The sequence below is a fragment of the Babylonia areolata genome, chromosome 21 (genome assembly GCF_041734735.1).
Source record: "Babylonia areolata isolate BAREFJ2019XMU chromosome 21, ASM4173473v1, whole genome shotgun sequence".
Taxonomy (NCBI): domain Eukaryota; kingdom Metazoa; phylum Mollusca; class Gastropoda; order Neogastropoda; family Buccinidae; genus Babylonia; species Babylonia areolata.
In genome coordinates, this window is record NC_134896.1 from 459,566 (window position 1) to 480,871 (window position 21,306).

At 47.1% G+C, this 21,306-nt stretch overlaps 1 protein-coding gene across 1 annotated transcript in view; it reads right to left on the reverse strand.

The window, feature by feature from the left end:
• Positions 1–6,864: 6,864 nt before the first annotated feature.
• The window catches only part of LOC143295913 (general transcription and DNA repair factor IIH helicase subunit XPD-like), a 112,465-nt gene continuing 98,023 nt past the window's right edge, over positions 6,865–21,306 (reverse strand). The window contains exons 20-25 of the mRNA XM_076607599.1: positions 19,781–19,873; positions 17,852–17,924; positions 14,149–14,219; positions 12,633–12,776; positions 8,157–8,300; positions 6,865–7,360 (exon numbers count right to left, since the gene is read on the reverse strand). Coding sequence (XP_076463714.1) covers positions 7,268–7,360; positions 8,157–8,300; positions 12,633–12,776; positions 14,149–14,219; positions 17,852–17,924; positions 19,781–19,873 — 618 coding nt within the window. The 3' untranslated portion in view covers positions 6,865–7,267. The remainder of the gene's footprint in view (positions 7,361–8,156; positions 8,301–12,632; positions 12,777–14,148; positions 14,220–17,851; positions 17,925–19,780; positions 19,874–21,306) is intronic.

Sequence of the window (21,306 nt, forward strand, 5' to 3'; positions counted from 1 at the left end):
CACACACAGCGTACAGTGAGGACAGGACGTCGACACACAGTGTACAGTGAGGACGTCCACACACAGCGTACAGTGAGGACAGGACGTCCACACACAGCGGACAGTGAGGACGTCCACACACAGCGTACAGTGAGGACGTCCACACAAAGCGTACAGTGAGGACAGGACGTCCACACACAGTGTACAGTGAGGACAGGACGTCCACACACAGCATACAGTGAGGACAGGACGTCCACACACAGCGTACAGTGAGGACAGGATGTCCACACACAGCATACAGTGAGGACAGGACGTCCACACACAGTGTACAGTGAGGACGTCCACACACAGCGTACAGTGAGGACGTCCACACAAAGCGTACAGTGAGGACAGGACGTCCACACACAGTGTACAGTGAGGACGTCCACACACAGCGTACAGTGAGGACGTCCACACAAAGCGTACAGTGAGGACAGGACGTCCACACACAGCGGACAGTGAGGACGTCCACACACAGCGTACAGTGAGGACAGGACGTCCACACACAGCGTACAGTGAGGACAGGACGTCCACACACAGTGTACAGTGAGGACGTCCACACACAGCGTACAGTGAGGACAGGACGTCCACACACAGCGGACAGTGAGGACGTCCACACACAGCGTACAGTGAAGACGTCCACACAAAGCGTACAGTCAGGACAGGACGTCCACACCCAGTGTACAGTGAGGACAGGACGTCCACACACAGTGTACAGTGAGGACGTCCACACATAGCGTACAGTGAGGACGTCCACACACAGTGTACAGTGAGGACAGGACGTCCACACACAGCGTACAGTGAGGACAGGACGTCCACACACAGTGTACAGTGAGGACAGGACGTCCACACACAGCATACAGTGAGGACAGGACGTCCACACACAGTGTACAGTGAGGACGTCCACACATAGCGTACAGTGAGGACGTCCACACAAAGTGTACAGTGAGGACAGGACGTCCACACACAGCGTACAGTGAGGACAGGACGTCCACACACAGCGTACAGTGAGGACAGGACGTCCACACACAGCGTACAGTGAGGACGTCCACACACAACGTACAATGAGGACGTCCACACACAGCGTACAGTGAGGACAGGACGTCCACACACAGCGTACAGTGAGGACAGGACGTCCACATACATCGTACATTGAGGACAGGACATCCACACACAGCGTACACTGAGGACGTCCACACACAGCGTACAGTGAGGACGTCCACACAAAGCGTACAGTGAGGACAGGACGTCCACACACAGCGGACGGTGAGGACGTCCACACACAGCGTACAGTGAGGACGTCCACACACAGCGTACATTGAGGACGTCCACACAAAGCGTACAGTGAGGACAGGACGTCCACACACAGTGTACAGTGAGGACAGGACGTCCACACACAGCGTACAGTGAGGACAGGACGTCCACACACAGTGTACAGTGAGGACAGGATGTCCACACACAGCATACAGTGAGGACAGGAAGTCCACACACAGTGTACAGTGAGGACGTCCACACACAGCGTACAGTGAGGACGTCCACACAAAGCGTACAGTGAGGACAGGACGTCCACACACAGCGTAAAGTGAGGACAGGACGTCCACACACAGTGTACAGTGAGGACAGGACGTCCACACACAGCGTACAGTGAGGACAGGACGTCCACACACAGTGTACAGTGAGGACAGGACGTCCACACACAGCGTACAGTGAGGACAGGACGTCCACACACAGCGTACAGTGAGGACAGGACGTCCACATACAGCGTACAGTGAGGACAGGACGTCCACATACATCGTACATTGAGGACAGGACGTCCACACACAGTGTACAGTGAGGACAGGACGTCCACACACAGCGTAGAGTGAGGACGTCCACACACAGCGTACAGTGAGGACAGGACGTCCACACACAGCGGACAGTGAGGACAGGACGTCCACACACAGCGTACAGTGAGGACGTCCACACACAGCGTACAGTGAGGACGTCCACACACAGCGTACAGTGAGGACAGGACGTCCACACACAGCGTACAGTGAGGACAGGACGTCCACACACAGTGTACAGTGAGGACAGGACGTCCACACACAGCGTACAGTGAGGAGAGGACGTCCACAAACAGCGTACAGTGAGGACAGGACGTCCACACACAGCGTACAGTGAGGACGTCCACACACAGTGTACAGTGAGGACGTCCACACAGTGTACAGTGAGGACAGGACGTCCACACACAGCGTACAGTGAGGACGTCCACACACAGTGTACAGTGAGGACGTCCACACACAGCGTACAGTGAGGACAGTACGTCCACACACAGCGTACAGTGAGGACAGGACGTCCACACACAGCGTACAGTGAGGACGTCCACACACAGCGTACAGTGAGGACAGGACGTCCACACACAGTGTACAGTGAGGACAGGACGTCCACACACAGCGTACAGTGAGGACAGGACGTCCACACACAGTGTACAGTGAGGACGTCCACACACAGCGTACAGTGAGGACGTCCACACATAGTGTACAGTGAGGACATCCACACACAGTGTACAGTGAGGACGTCCACACACAGCGTGCAGTGAGGACATCCACACACAGCGTACAGTGAGGACAGGACGTCCACACACAGCGTACAGTGAGGACAGGACGTCCAAACACAGCGTACAGTGAGGACAGGACGTCCACACACAGTGTACAGTGAGGACGTCCACACACAGTGTACAGTGAGGACAGGACGTCCACACACAGCGTACAGTGAGGACAGGACGTCCACACACAGTGTACAGTGAGGACAGGACGTCCACACACAGCGTACAGTGAGGACGTCCACACACAGCGTACAGTGAGGACAGGACGTCCACACACAGCGTACAATGAGGACGTCCACACACAGTGTACAGTGAGGACGTCCACACACAGTGTACAGTGAGGACAGGACGTCCACACACAGCGTACAGTGAGGACGTCCACACACAGCGGACAGTGAGGACAGGACGTCCACACACAGCGGACAGTGAGGACAGGACGTCCACACACAGCGTACAGTGAGGACAGGACGTCCACACACAGCGTACAGTGAGGACGTCCACACACAGTGTACAGTGAGGACAGGACGTCCACACACAGTGTACAGTGAGGACGTCCACACACAGCGTACAGTGAGGACAGTGAGGACGTCCACACACAGTGTACAGTGTCTCCTGATACCACTCCCTCCTGTCCCCGTCACCTGCTGACCAGCACAACAGCCAAGTGGTTCAAATGTTGACTTTCAATCCAAAGGTCACAGGTTGAAACCGCGGTCATGTTACCTGGAGATTTTTCCGATCTCCCAGGTCAACAGACATGCAGACCTGTTAGTGCCTTAACCCCCTTCATGTGTATATGCAAGCAGAAGATCAAATAGGCACGTAAAAAGATTCTGTAATCCATATCACCATTCAGTGGGTTATGGAAAGAAGAGAATACCCGGCATGCAACCCCCCCACCCCTCCTTAACTCAGAATATGACTGCCTACATGGAGGGGTGGGGGTGGGGGGTAAAAACTCACAACATGACTGCCTACATGGCAGGGGTAAAAACTCACAATATGACTGCCTACATGGGGTGGGTAAAAACTCACAATATGACTGCCTACATGGGGGGTGGGGGGTAAAAACTCACAACATGACTGCCTACATGGGGGGGGGGGGGGGTAAAAACTCACAATATGACTGCCTACATGGGGTGGGGGGTAAAAACTCACAACATGACTGCCTACATGGGGGGGGGGGTAAAAACTCACAACATGACTGCCTACATGGGGGGTGGGGGGTAAAAACTCACAACATGACTGCCTACATGGGGGGGGGGGGGTAAAAACTCACAACATGACTGCCTACATGGGGGGGGGGGGTAAAAACTCACAACATGACTGCCTACATGGGGGGGGGGTTAAAAACTCACAATATGACTGCCTACATGGGGGGGGGGGTAAAAACTCACAACATGACTGCCTACATGGGGGGGGGGGGGGGGTAAAAACTCACAACATGACTGCCTACATGGGGGGGGCGGGGTAAAAACTCACAATATGACTGCCTACATGGCAGGGGAAAAACTCACAACATGACTGCCTACATGGGGGGGGGGGGGGAAACTCACAATATGACTGCCTACATGGCAGGGGTAAAAACTGACAACATGACTGCCTACATGGCAGGGGTAAAAACTCACAACATGACTGCCTACATGGCAGGGGTAAAAACTCACAATATGACTGCCTACATGGCAGGGGTAAAAACTCACAACATGACTGCCTACATGGCAGGGGTAAAAACTCACAATATGACTGCCTACATGGGGGGGGGGGGGGGGGGGGGTAAAAACTCACAATATGACTGCCTACATGGGGGGGGGGGGGGGTAAAAACTCACAACATGACTGCCTACATGGCAGGGGTAAAAACTCAAAATATGACTGCCTACATGGGGGGGGGGGGGTAAAAACTCACAACATGACTGCCTACATGGGGGGGGGGGGGGGGTAAAAACTCACAACATGACTGCCTACATGGGGGGGTAAAAACTCACAATATGACTGCCTACATGGCAGGGGTAAAAACTCAAAATATGACTGCCTACATGGCAGGGGTAAAAACTCACAATATGACTGCCTACATGGGGGGGGGGGGGGGTAAAAACTCACAATATGACTGCCTACATGGGGGGGGGGGGGGGGAAACTCACAACATGACTGCCTACATGGCAGGGGTAAAAACTCACAATATGACTGCCTACATGGGGGGGGGGGGGTAAAAACTCACAACATGACTGCCTACATGGGGGGTAAAAACTCACAATATGACTGCCTACATGGCAGGGGTAAAAACTCAAAATATGACTGCCTACATGGCAGGGGTAAAAACTCACAATATGACTGCCTACATGGGGGGGGGGGGGGTTAAAAACTCACAATATGACTGCCTACATGGGGGGGGGGGGGGGGGGAAACTCACAACATGACTGCCTACATGGCAGGGGTAAAAACTCACAACATGACTGCCTACATGGCAGGGGTAAAAACTCAAAATATGACTGCCTACATGGGGGGGGGGGGGTTAAAAACTCACAATATGACTGCCTACATGGGGAGGGGGGGTAAAAACTCACAACATGACTGCCTACATGGGGGGGGGGGGGTAAAAACTCACAACATGACTGCCTACATGGGGGGGGGAGGGTAAAAACTCACAACATGACTGCCTACATGGGGGGGGGGGGGTAAAAACTCAAAATATGACTGCCTACATGGGGGGTGGGGGTGGGGTAAAAACACAACATGACTGCCTACATGGGGGGGGTGGGGGTAAAAACTCACAACATGACTGCCTACATGGCAGGGGTAAAAACTCACAATATGACTGCCTACATGGCAGGGGTAAAAACTCACAATATGACTGCCTACATGGGGGGTAAAAACTCACAATATGACTGCGTACATGGGGGGTAAAAACTCACAATATGACTGCCTACATGGCGGGGGTAAAAACTCACAATATGACTGCCTACATGGGGGGGGGGGAGGGGGTAAAAACAACCATATATGTAAAAGCCTGCTGTGAATACATTTGAATGTGGGAGTCGCCGCCCATGAACAAAGAAGCTATCACCTGGTTCCAAACCAACCGTGCACATACAGTATCTGTGTTGTGTGTGTGTGTGTTTCCGTGCTGTGTGTGTATGTGTGTTACAATGTGTGTGGTGTTTCGCAGACCACATCCAAACATGGTGGTGATGTGGACTGATGCGTTCATCTACACACGCCTCTCACTCTCCCCCTCACAGATACACGGTCTCTCTCTCTCCCCCTCACAGATACACGGTCTCTCTCTCTCCCCCTCACAGATACACGGTCTCTCACTCTCCACCTCACAGATACACGGTCTCTCTCTCTCCCCCTCACAGATACACGCCTCTCACTCTCCCCCTCACAGATACACGGTCTCTCTCTCTCCCCCTCACAGATACACGGTCTCTCACTCTCCCCCTCACAGATACACGGTCTCTCTCTCTCCCCCTCACAGATACGCAGTCTCTCACTCTCCCCCTCACAGATACACGGTCTCTCTCTCTCCCCCTCACAGATACGCGGTCTCTCACTCTCCCCCTCACAGATACACGGTCTCTCACTCTCCCCCTCACAGATACACAGTCTCTCTCTCTCCCCCTCACAGATACACGCCTCTCACTCTCCCCCTCACAGATACACGGTCTCTCTCTCTCCCCCTCACAGATACACGGTCTCTCTCTCTCTCCCCCTCAGATACACGGTCTCTCTCTCTCCCCCTCACAGATACACGGTCTCTCTCTCTCCCCATCACAGATACAGTCTCTCTCTCTCCCCCTCACAGATACACGGTCTCTCTCTCTCTCCCCCTCAGATACACGGTCTCTCTCTCTCCACCTCACAGATACACGCCTCTCACTCTCCCCCTCACAGATACACGGTCTCTCTCTCTCTCCCCCTCAGATACACGGTCTCTCTCTCTCCCCCTCACAGATACATGGTCTCTCTCTCTCTCCCTCACAGATACATGGTCTCTCTCTCTCTCCTCACAGATACACGGTCTCTCTCTCTCTCCCCCTCAGATACACGGTCTCTCTCTCTCTCCCTCACAGATACATGGTCTCCCTCTCTCTCCCCCTCACAGATACACGGTCTCTCTCTCTCTCCCCCTCACAGATACACGGTCTCTCACTCTCCCCCTCACAGATACACGGTCTCTCACTCTCCCCCTCACAGATACACGGTCTCTATCTCTCATGCATGCACACATTTACACACACAATCTTCAGACCAGAGACATAATCATGCTTGTCCACTGTTTTTATTTGTTTAACACAAAGACATTTTGGCCATTTCAATGTTTCATTTCAATGTTTGCAGTATTCCAAGACAAAGAAAAATAACTTACAACACAAAAAAAACTAAGAAAGAAAACACAGACACCATCACATGCAGCACTCAGCTGTGAACACAAAGGACCTCCCAACTTAGGAAGAAAGGAAAAGACAACTGTGCTCCTGGCACACACACACACACACACACACGCAAACACACATACATATTTTAAACTTTTTATTACCAGATCTTAAAAAAAAAGGGGGGGGAGGGGGGAAACATGTGTATACATGCTCCCCCCATGAAGGGTCAAGGTCAAATGTACTGAGATGAAGGGTCAAAGTCACATCACTGCCATAAAAGGTCGAGGTCACACATACTGCATCTTGCTCTCAATCTTCTTCTGCATCTCCTCAGACTGTAGCTGTTCCAGTGTCAGCAGTGACAGGCCCAGCTGGTCCCTCTGTGAACATCATCAACACTGTCATCATCATCACTGTCATCATCATCATCACTGTCATCATCATCATCACCATGTCAGCAGTGACAGGCCCATCTGGTTCCTCTGTGAACATCATCAACACTGTCATCATCATCACTGTCATCATCATCATCACCATGTCAGCAGTGACAGGCCCATCTGGTCCCTCTGTGAACATCATCAACACTGTCATCATCATCACTGTCATCATCAACACTGTCATCATCATCACTGTCATCATCATCATCAAGGTTATCAACATCACTGTCATCCTCCTCCTCCTCATGTCAACTGTTCCAGTGTCAGCAGTGACAGGCCAATCTGGTCCCTCTGTTAACATCATCAACATTGTCATCATCATCACTGTCATCATCATCATCATCACCATATCAGTGGTGACAGGCTCATGTCTGACATGTTTATACACACAATTTCTCATATTTTAAAGCACACATGTTTACACACAGAAAGACAAAGTCATCTTATTGCACCATTGATAAAAAACACAACACAGGAAATGTTTTTTTAATACTGTGCAATAAAATGGGTTTTTTGGGGGGGTCTCTTTGTTACACACACATACACGCACACACATGTACTCATTTATACACACACAACACAAGCAAACACATATACAATTCACACACCCCTCACCCCCTTCCCCCCACCAATGACGCCTATACACACCGACACATTCTCTCACTGCTCACTGTTAAACAGCAACCACCAGCCACGCCCACACCACAGCACACCCCCACCACACCTCCCCACTACCCACCCTGTTGAAGGGCTGAGCCATTTTGCGCAGGAAGTGTTTGGACACCTGGACGGCCTCGTCAATGGACAGGTTGCACAGGTTGTCTGTCAGGTGTTCCTGGATCCACCGCGGTATCTTCCCTCGCTTGTCCGCCCGGGAGAACCTCTGTCACAACGCACACCTCACAGGTAACACAACACACACACACACCAGGAGTCACAACGCACACCTCACAGGTAACACAACACACACACACACCAGGAGTCACACCGCACACCTCACAGGTAACACAACACACACACACACACCAGGAGTCACAACGCACACCTCACAGGTAACACAACACACACACACACACCAGGAGTCACAACGCACACCTCACAGGTAACACAACACACACACACACACACACCAGGAGTCACAACGCACACCTCACAGGTAACACAACACACACACACACACCAGGAGTCACAACGCACACCTCACAGGTAACACAACACACACACACACCAGGAGTCACAACGCACACCTCACAGGTAACACAACACACACACACACACCAGGAGTCACAACGCACACCTCACAGGTAACACAACACACACACACACACCAGGAGTCACAACGCACACCTCACAGGTAACACAACACACACACACACCAGGAGTCACAATGCACACCTCACAGGTAACACAACACACACACACACACCAGGAATCACAATGCACACCTCACAGGTAACACAACACACACACACACCAGGAGTCACAACGCACACCTCACAGGTAACACAACACACACACACACACCAGGAATCACAATGCACACCTCACAGGTAACACAACACACACACACACCAGGAGTCACAACGCACACGTCACAGGTAACACAACACACACACACACACCAGGAATCACAATGCACACCTCACAGGTAACACAACACACACACACACCAGGAGTCACAACGCACACGTCACAGGTAACACAACACACACACACACCAGGAGTCACAATGCACACGTCACAGGTAACACAACACACACACACACACCAGGAGTCACAACGCACACCTCACAGGTAACACAACACACACACACACACCAGGAGTCACAACGCACACGTCACAGGTAACACAACACACACACACACACCAGGAGTCACAATGCACACGTCACAGGTAACACAACACACACACACACACCAGGAGTCACAACGCACACCTCACAGGTAACACAACACACACACACACACACCAGGAGTCACAACGCACACCTCACAGGTAACACAACACACACACACACACCAGGAGTCACAACGCACACCTCACAGGTAACACAACACACACACACACACACACCAGGAGTCACAACGCACACCTCACAGGTAACACAACACACACACACACCAGGAGTCACAACGCACACCTCACAGGTAACACAACACACACACACACACACCAGGAGTCACAACGCACACCTCACAGGTAACACAACACACACACACACACCAGGAGTCACAACGCACACCTCACAGGTAACACAACACACACACACACACCAGGAGTCACAACGCACACCTCACAGGTAACACAACACACACACACACACACCAAGAGTCACAACGCACACCTCACAGGTAACACAACACACACACACACACACCAAGAGTCACAACACACACGTCACAGGTAACACAACACACACACACACACACCAAGAGTCACAACGCACACCTCACAGGTAACACAACACACACACACACACACCAGGAGTCACAACACACACGTCACAGGTAACACAACACACACACACACACACCAAGAGTCACAACGCACACCTCACAGGTAACACAACACACACACACACACACACCAGGAGTCACAACGCACACCTCACAGGTAACACAACACACACACACACACACCAGGAGTCACAACGCACACGTCACAGGTAACACAACACACACACACACACACCAGGAGTCACAATGCACACGTCACAGGTAACACAACACACACACACACACCAGGAGTCACAACGCACACCTCACAGGTAACACAACACACACACACACACCAGGAGTCACAACGCACACCTCACAGGTAACACAACACACACACACACACCAGGAGTCACAACGCACACCTCACAGGTAACACAACACACACACACACACCAGGAGTCACAACGCACACCTCACAGGTAACACAACACACACACACACACACCAGGAGTCACAACGCACACCTCACAGGTAAAACAACACACACACACACCAGGAGTCACAACGCACACCTCACAGGTAACACAACACACACACACACACACCAAGAGTCACAACGCACACCTCACAGGTAACACAACACACACACACACACACCAAGAGTCACAACACACACGTCACAGGTAACACAACACACACACACACACACCAAGAGTCACAACGCACACCTCACAGGTAACACAACACACACACCAGGAGTCACAACACACACGTCACAGGTAACACAACACACACACACACACACCAAGAGTCACAACGCACACCTCACAGGTAACACAACATATACACACACACACACCAGGAGTCACAACGCACACCTCACAGGTAACACAACACACACACACACCAGGAGTCACAACGCACACCTCACAGGTAACGCAACACACACACACACACCAGGAGTCACAACGCACACGTCACAGGTAACACAACACACACACACACACCAGGAGTCACAACGCACACGTCACAGGTAACACAACACACACACACACACCAGGAGTCACAACGCACACGTCACAGGTAACACAACACACACACACACACCAGGAGTCACAACGCACACCTCACAGGTAACACAACACACACACACACACCAGGAGTCACAACGCACACCTCACAGGTAACACAACACACACACACACCAGGAGTCACAACGCACACCTCACAGGTAACACAACACACACACACACACACACCAAGAGTCACAACGCACACCTCACAGGTAACACAACACACACACACACACACCAAGAGTCACAACGCACACCTCACAGGTAACACAACACACACACACACACCAGGAGTCACAACGCACACCTCACAGGTAACACAACACACACACACACACCAGGAGTCACAACGCACACCTCACAGGTAACACAACACACACACACACACCAGGAGTCACAACGCACACCTCACAGGTAACACAACACACACACACACACACCAGGAGTCACAACGCACACCTCACAGGTAACACAACACACACACACACCAGGAGTCACAACGCACACCTCACAGGTAACACAACACACACACACACACCAGGAGTCACAACGCACACGTCACAGGTAATGCAACACACACACACACACACCAGGAGTCACAACGCACACGTCACAGGTAACACAACACACACACACACCAGGAATCACAACGCACACCTCACAGGTAACACAACACACACACACACACACCAGGAGTCACAACGCACACGTCACAGGTAATGCAACACACACACACACACCAGGAGTCACAACGCACACGTCACAGGTAACACAACACACACACACACCAGGAATCACAACGCACACCTCACAGGTAACACAACACACACACACACACCAGGAGTCACAACGCACACGTCACAGGTAACACAACACACATATACACACACCAGGAGTCACAACGCACACGTCACAGGTAACACAACACACACACACACCAGGAATCACAATGCACACCTCACAGGTAACACAACACACACACACACACACCAGGAGTCACAACGCACACGTCACAGGTAATGCAACACACACACACACACACCAGGAGTCACAACGCACACGTCACAGGTAACACAACACACATATACACACACCAGGAGTCACAACGCACACGTCACAGGTAACGCAACACACACACACACACCAGGAGTCACAACACACACCTCACAGGTAACACAACACACACACACACACCAGGAGTCACAACGCACACGTCACAGGTAACACAACACACACACACACACACCAGGAGTCACAACGCACACCTCACAGGTAACACAACACACACACACACACCAGGAGTCACAACGCACACCTCACAGGTAACACAACACACACACACACACCAGGAGTCACAACGCACACGTCACAGGTAACACAACACACACACAATGATGCCGTAGTCCGTCTTCCCATACCCCCCATCCCACACACACACCTTGTCAGCAAAAACCATGATGCCGTAGTCCGTCTTCCCATTACCCCCCCCACACACACACCTTGTCAGCAAAGACCATGATGCCGTAGTCCGTCTTCCCATTACCCCCCCCCCCACACACACCTTGTCAGCAAAGACCATGATGCCGTAGTCCATCTTCCCATTCCCCCCCCCACACACACACCTTGTCAGCAAAGACCATGATGCCGTAGTCCATCTTCCCATTACCCCCCCCACACACACACACACACACACACACACACACCTTGTCAGCAAAGACCATGATGCCGTAGTCGGTCTTCCCACGCAGGGCCCTGCCCACACACTGCGCGGCGTGGCGCATGGCATCAAATGTCAGGAAGTCGTTCTCTCGGATCTGGAAGTTGTCCCGCAGGTATTCCAGTCGTGCCTGACGGGAACATCACACACGTCTACATTCTGTGGTCTTGGACACACGGTGTGTGTGTGTGTATTCCTGTCGTGCCTGACGGGAACATCACACACGTCTACATTCTGTGGTCTTGGACACACGGTGTGTGTGTGTGTATTCCAGTCGTGCCTGACGGGAACATCACACACGTCTACATTCTGTGGTCTTGGACACACGGTGTGTGTGTGTGTATTCCAGTCGTGCCTGACGGGAACATCACACACGTCTACATTCTGTGGTCTTGGACACAGTGTGTGTGTGTGTGTGTGTGTGTGTGTGTGCTTGTGTCACGCATGTTATTCTAAAGCACTTGGAGAGGTCTGAAAATGCTACATAAATGTACTACTTTTATTATAGTACAACTTCTGTCCTTGTTGTATTAAACAGACTGAAATCTGGACAGCAGTCTGACTCCATCCTCACTTGCCTTCATCAAACACATGTACAGACACAAACAAGCTTGCATGCCACAACTGGCAGCATTGTATCAAATCCTTTATCACACACGTTAACAAAATTCCTACACACACGCGCACACAGATCCATGCACTCATGTACACACATACAAACATCCGAATAGACACACTTTTCACACATATGTTTCTAATGTCATAGCAAAAGAATGAATTTCCTGTGAGCAGTGTAAAAAAATAGTGTAAAGCGAGACACACTTTTCACACATATGTTTCTAATGTCATAGCAAAAGAATGAATTTCCTGTGAACAGTGTAAAAAAATAGTGTAAAGCGAGACACACTTTCCACACATATGTTTCTAATGTTATAGCAAAAGAATAAATTTCCTGACTGCAGTTTTAAAAAAATAGTGTAAAGTGTTATTACTGGAGCATTAAGTTAGAAGTAATGAAAAAATTAGAAAAAAGAAAAAAAGAAAAAAAGAAGAAAAAAAGCAGCAGCACATTGATCAAAGGAAAATTCAGTCATTAACATTTCTCTATAATCCATTCATTTACAAAAATCACATCTACTGTGGTGTTTTAAGTAGAAATTCAAAAAGAGAATCAAAGAAATGGCCAATAAATAAACAGTGACCAAGTTCCAACACAATAACAATGACAACCAAAATAATCATAGTGTGCACTTGTACAGCGCTCACCGTGTGACTCCTGGTAAATTTACCATTACATCAGGCAAGAATACCGTACAAGAATACTAGAAATGAACAGAAACAAACTTGCTCAAATACTTCATGAAAATGACGTACCATTACTCACAACACACACCCCCCTCTCTCTCTTCTCATTCAGCCCCCCCACACACACACACACACACATTGTGAGAGATGCAGTGCCAAAGAGCAGCCCTGATGCACAGACAGGACAGGGGTGTTACCTTGAGGATACGGCTCTGTGTGTAGACGTAAGGCACTCCAAACATGATGACCGCCCGCCCGTAGTGATGATCTGGGGACACAACACACACTCACACTGGTACCACTGCTGTTGACACTACTTGATGTATACCTGATGTTATTAGAACATAGCATGAACCATAGATGTTTGCAGTGCTTTGCACACATCTGATGTCATTAAAATATAGTCAGCATGAACCAGTGATGCTTCCAGTATTTTACACACATCTGACATCATTAAAATACAGTCAGCATGAATCAGTGATGCTTACAGTGTTTTACACACATCTGGTGTCATTAAAATACAGTCAGCATGGACCAGTGCTAGTTACAGTGCTTTACACACATCTGATGCCATTATGAAATAGCATGAACCAGTGCTGTTTAAAATTCTTTACACATACCTGACGTCATTAACATATAGTCAGCATGTGGTGGTTACAGTGCTTTACACACACCTGAGGCCAATAAAATAGTCAGCATGAACCAATGATGTTTACAGTGCTTTACACACATCTGATAAATTAAAATACAGTCAGCATGTGCTAGTTACAGTGCTTTACACACATCTGATAAATCAAAATACAGTCAGCATGTACTGGTTACAGTGCTTTACACACATCTGATAAATCAAAATACAGTCAGTATGTGCTGGTTACAGTGCTTTACACACATCTGATAAATCAAAATACAGTCAGCATGTGCTGGTTACAGTGCTTTACACACATCTGATAAATTAAAATAGTCAGCATGTGCTGGTTACAGTGCTTTACACACATCTGATAAATCAAAATACAGTCAGCATGTACTGGTTACAGTGCTTTACACACATCTGATAAATTAAAATACAGTCAGCATGTGCTGGTTACAGTGCTTTACACACATCTGATAAATTAAAATACAGTCAGCATGTGCTGGTTACGGTGCTTTACACACATCTGATAAATTAAAATACAGTCAGCATGTGCTGGTTACAGTGCTTTACACACATCTGATAAATTAAAATACAGTCAGCATGTGCTGGTTACAGTGCTTTACACACATCTGATAAATCAAAATACAGTCAGCATGTACTGGTTACAGTGCTTTACACACATCTGATAAATTAAAATACAGTCAGCATGTGCTGGTTACAGTGCTTTACACACATCTGATAAATTAAAATACAGTCAGCATGTGCTGGTTACGGTGCTTTACACACATCTGATAAATTAAAATACAGTCAGCATGTGCTGGTTACAGTGCTTTACACACATCTGATAAATTAAAATACAGTCAGCATGTGCTGGTTACAGTGCTTTACACACATCTGATAAATCAAAATACAGTCAGCATGTGCTGGTTACAGTGCTTTACACACATCTGATAAATCAAAATACAGTCAGCATGTACTGGTTACAGTGCTTTACACACATCTGATAAATTAAAATACAGTCAGCATGTGCTGGTTACAGTGCTTTACACACATCTGATAAATTAAAATACAGTCATCATGTGCTGGTTACAGTGCTTTACACACATCTGATAAATTAAAATACAGTCAGCATGTGCTGGTTACAGTGCTTTACACACATCTGATAAATTAAAATACAGTCATCATGTGCTGGTTACAGTGCTTTACACACATCTGATAAATTAAAGTACAGTCAGCATGTGCTGGTTACAGTGCTTTACACACATCTGATAAATTAAAGTACAGTCAGCATGGGCTGGTTACAGTGCTTTACACACATCTGATAAATTAAAATACAGTCAGCATGTACTGGTTACAGTGCTTTACACACATCTGATAAAGTACAGTCAGCATGTACTGGTTACAGTGCTTTACACACATCTGATAAAGTACAGTCAGCATGTGCTGGTTACAGTGCTTTACACACATCTGATAAATTAAAATACAGTCAGCATGTACTGGTTACAGTGCTTTACACACATCTGATAAATTAAAGTACAGTCAGCATGTACTGGTTACAGTGCTTTACACACATCTGATAAATTAAAGTACAGTCAGCATGTACTGGTTACGGTGCTTTACACACATCTGATAAATCAAAATACAGTCAGCATGTGCTGGTTACAGTGCTTTACACACATCTGATAAATTAAAATACAGTCATCATGTGCTGGTTACAGTGCTTTACACACATCTGATAAATTAAAATACAGTCAGCATGTGCTGGTTACAGTGCTTTACACACATCTGATAAATTAAAATACAGTCATCATGTGCTGGTTACAGTGCTTTACACACATCTGATAAATTAAAGTACAGTCAGCATGTGCTGGTTACAGTGCTTTACACACATCTGATAAATTAAAGTACAGTCAGCATGTGCTGGTTACAGTGCTTTACACACATCTGATAAATTAAAGTACAGTCAGCATGTACTGGTTACAGTGCTTTACACACATCTGATAAAGTACAGTCAGCATGTGCTGGTTACAGTGCTTTACACACATCTGATAAATTAAAATACAGTCAGCATGTACTGGTTACAGTGCTTTACACACATCTGATAAATTAAAGTACAGTCAGCATGTACTGGTTACAGTGCTTTACACACATCTGATAAATTAAAGTACAGTCAGCATGTACTGGTTACGGTGCTTTACACACATCTGATAAATCAAAATACAGTCAGCATGTGCTGGTTACAGTGCTTTACACACATCTGATAAATCAAAATACAGTCAGCATGTGCTGGTTACAGTGCTTTACACACATCTGATAAATTAAAGTACAGTCAGCATGTGCTGGTTACAGTGCTTTACACACATCTGATAAATTAAAATACAGTCAGCATGGGCTGGTTACAGTGCTTTACACACATCTGATAAATCAAAACCTGGAGCGGCCCAGGACAGAAATTTCCATCCTGTTCAAAAACCTGCCTCAGACAGAATTTTCATTCCTCGCCATTGTAGGAATTCCTCTATCACAAAATAATTGAATTAATGTAAACCTCTCATGATCAGAGAGTGTGTTCATTTTCCTTTCAGAAAAGTATATATATATATCTTTCATTTAGCAGTTTACATGCTAGATTTTGAAAAAAAAATGATGATCACAACCCTTTGTGACCAAAACATCCCTTAGACTCACCACATAGAGACAGCAACAGAACAGAGCAGACTCACCACAGAGACAGCAACAGAACAGAGCAGACTCACCACATAGAGACAGCAACAGAGCAGACTCACCACAGAGGAGACAGTAACAGAACAGAGCAGACTCACCACAGAGGAGACAGTAACAGAACAGAGCAGACTCACCACAGAGGAGACAGCAACAGAACAGAGCAGACTCACCACATAGGAGACAGCAACAGAACAGAGCAGACTCACCACATAGAGACAGCAACAGAACAGAGCAGACTCACCACATAGAGACAGCAACAGAACAGAGCAGACTCACCACATAGAGACAGCAACAGAACAGAGCAGACTCACCACATAGAGACAGCAACAGAACAGAGCAGACTCACCACATAGAGACAGCAACAGAGCAGACTCACCACATAGAGACAGCAACAGAACAGAGCAGACTCACCACATAGAGACAGCAACAGAACAGAGCAGACTCACCACAGAGACAGCAACAGAACAGAGCAGACTCACCACATAGAGACAGCAACAGAGCAGACTCACCACAGAGGAGACAGCAACAGAACAGAGCAGACTCACCAAAGTCAATGCCTTCAGACACCTTCCCTCGGGCCACAGACAATAGCACTGCTCCCCTCCCATTCTCACATGCCTGCACACACACACACACACACACACACACACACAGTGCTCACAATACAGGCAAATCTACATGACAGCTCTGTTTAACTGTGTTTTTTTTCTAAATGCTCACATTATCTTTAATGCTTCATAACATTCACTACAATAAATCAAATCTGTTACCAGTGAATTGGGATAATTCTTAATGGCCATGATAATGGTGAAGAAGTGATGATAAAGATTCTTGTGGCCTAGATGATGATGATGAGAAATAATGGTGATGGTAATGATGACAATGTATATAGATAATGTCACAGCATTCCTGTGTTAACAATGTAATGGATATCAATAATGTGCTCTATCTTCTTTGCACAGTGGCCCACAATGCTAATAATCAAAATCAATATGGGAAAAAATGCTTACACAAATAAAAAACACAAGGCACTCCATCTTGCCAGCTCCAGTCATCAGGTGATGACTGTCTCTTAAAAATTCCCTCCTACAGAACCCGATCATATGGAAAACACACTTTCTCTTTCCAGGTTTCTTCCGCATGGAACTCACTCCCGTTTCCTGTCCGTCATGCTGTTTCTTGCCCTTCTTTCAAAACCTCTTTGAAAACTCATTTATTTCCAGCCACTCAAATCAGTAAATAACTCCTTGTCTTCACTTTTATGTTTTAATCAAGTTAATTTTTTACTTCTATTGTTTTCACTATTTTTAAACGTACACATGTTCATATGCCTTGAATGATTGGGATGTACGTGCACGTGTGTGTGTCTACATCTTGTGTGGAGTGGGTGTGGGTTTGTGGGATGGAGTTGGAACAGGGTGATCTGTGCGTGCAGGTGTATTTGTGTGTTTAGGGTGATCTGTGCGTGCAGGCGTATTTGTGTGTTTAGGGTGATCTGTGCGTGCAGGTGTATTTGTGTGTTTAGGGTGATCTGTGCGTGCAGGTGTATTTGTGTGTTTAGGGTGACCTGTGCGTGCAGGTGTATTTGTGTGTTTAGGGTGATCTGTGCGTGCAGGTGTATTTGTGTGTTTTCAGCATGCACACGTCACTGCATTTTTTATTGTAAACACCCAGGGTTTTTGTATCATTAGATTGGGCGTACCAAATGTCCTTTTATTATCATTATCATTACTATAACCAGAAACTTTTAGACAAGACAGGAATGTGTCCATGACAGCACACACACACACACACACACACACACACACACACACTCCACACCAACACCAAGTACTGATGCGTTTTGCAGCCAGATTTGAACTCAGATTTTGTCTCAGCAAAGACACTTTGGTGAAGAAGTTTATCACAGACAAGCACACACACACACACACACACACACACACCACACCACACCACACCAACACCAAGTACTGATGTGTTTTGCAGCCAGATTTGAACTCAGATTTTGTCTCAGCAAAGACACTTTGGTGGAGAAGTTTATTCCAGATGACAGGACCAAAATCTGAAAAAGTCAGCTATCTTTGTAAACTATTTTCACGACACAGGATTCAGAGAACACATGAGTCATCAGACACTCACAATGCATGGGATGGAAAACAAGTCTGAAAGAGATCATATATGTACCGAGGGGACGTGCAGATCATATATGTACCGAGGGGACGTGCAGATCACATGTGTACCGAGGGGACGTGCCAGGGATGGAAAACAAGTCTGAAAGAGATCATATATGTACAGAGGGGACATCCCAGAAAACAAATCATGGGCTCAATGATGAAGAAGATGCTAATAATGGAAGTGAAGCGTGGGCTTAATGATGAAGAAGATGCTAATAATGGAAGTGAAACCTATGATGATGATGATGATGGTGACGATGATGATGATACACAGGCAAAGTGACAGCACAGCCATGTTACCTTCTGATAGTTGAGCAGAGCCAGAGATGTCTCGGCAGCATCCTGTGTCTCTATGAATAGCAGTTTGTGTTTCTGGACCTGGTCAAGAATGCCCTGCACACAGCATGTCATAGTGCAAGGGGGGATGGGGGGGGGGGGGAATGACTAACACCCCACACCACCACCACCTGTCTGATATCGTGTTCAACATGACAACTATGCATGTTGCTTCATGCTGTTGGCAAGGCATCTGCACAGCAGGTGTGGTTTAGAGTATATGGATCTGTCCAAACACAGTGATGCCTTGAGCAACTGAACTAAACTGAACAGTTTTATTCAGCCACTAAGGGGTGGTGAGACAATTCTCCATGATACCATCACAAGGAATATAGCAACTGGTAAATGCCCTTTCCAGAAAAGGCAACACTGATGACACAAAAACAAATTTAGAAATGCAAAAATGCCAGGTTTGAATTTGCACAAATGCAAAAGAAAATCTGGAATGAAATCATTAAGATTTATTGATCCAAATGTCCATGCAACTTTTGTCAAGAAGACAGTGATTTCATGAGCAGTACTAGTACATGAAATCTGGTCTAGTTTGACAATAATTAATGCATATCAACTGTAATACGTTTATGATTGATAATTTCACATTTTTATCATGACTGACATGAAACAAGACATGGAAGTCATTGTACTTTGAGCAAAGCATATAACAAACTCTCAGCAAGTCTGTATGTTACTGCAATCACTAGTACCGTATAAAGCAAGGACTACATAGCCACTCACACACACAAACCATTATTACATGGAGAGAGAGAGAGAGAGAGAGAGAGAGAGCTACCATTTGATATATATATATATATATATTATACTCTTTACTTTCCAAGTTGGTTGGGTTTTTTCCCCCCTAAAGTTGATAATGTAAAGAATGCCTGAAAAACACAATGCATTCCATTCCATAGAAAAATAGGCAATTTTTTTTTTATATTTAAGTATCCTAAAATCTGGGGCCTGTTTTAATGGCAATTTAGGGCAGACAGTTGTTGTGACTGATTTTCTATGGTTTTCGACTTCATTCTGAAGTTACCTTCAACTTAATTTTGATACACATTTAGTCGCTGCAGAAAGCGATCCATTTTACAAGACGTTTGCAACTGATGACGCATTCATTCAGTCTGAGCCAATCAGAGTCGCTCTTTCCGCTTTCGGCCACCCCATCATGCAAAAAAAAAAAAAGAAAAAAAAGAAGAAGAAAAGTTAGAAAAAAAAAAAGAAGAAAAAAAAAAGCCTGCAAGGCACGAACGTTTTTTGTTTTAACAGGTCCCTGGGTATAATCGCACTTTAGCATCATAATTTCATCCCCGTGAATTTTGGTTGCTTAAGTGCGACATTACCGCAAGAAATAATGGACACTAAAATAGGAAATTACCCCGAAAATATGCAAATCTCAACGTCTCCTCAAACGCGCAAAGCGCTTTCCTTTTATTTGTTGCATGCATGTACTCTCCCATATCCACTACAACGGCAGCTACACTGCAACT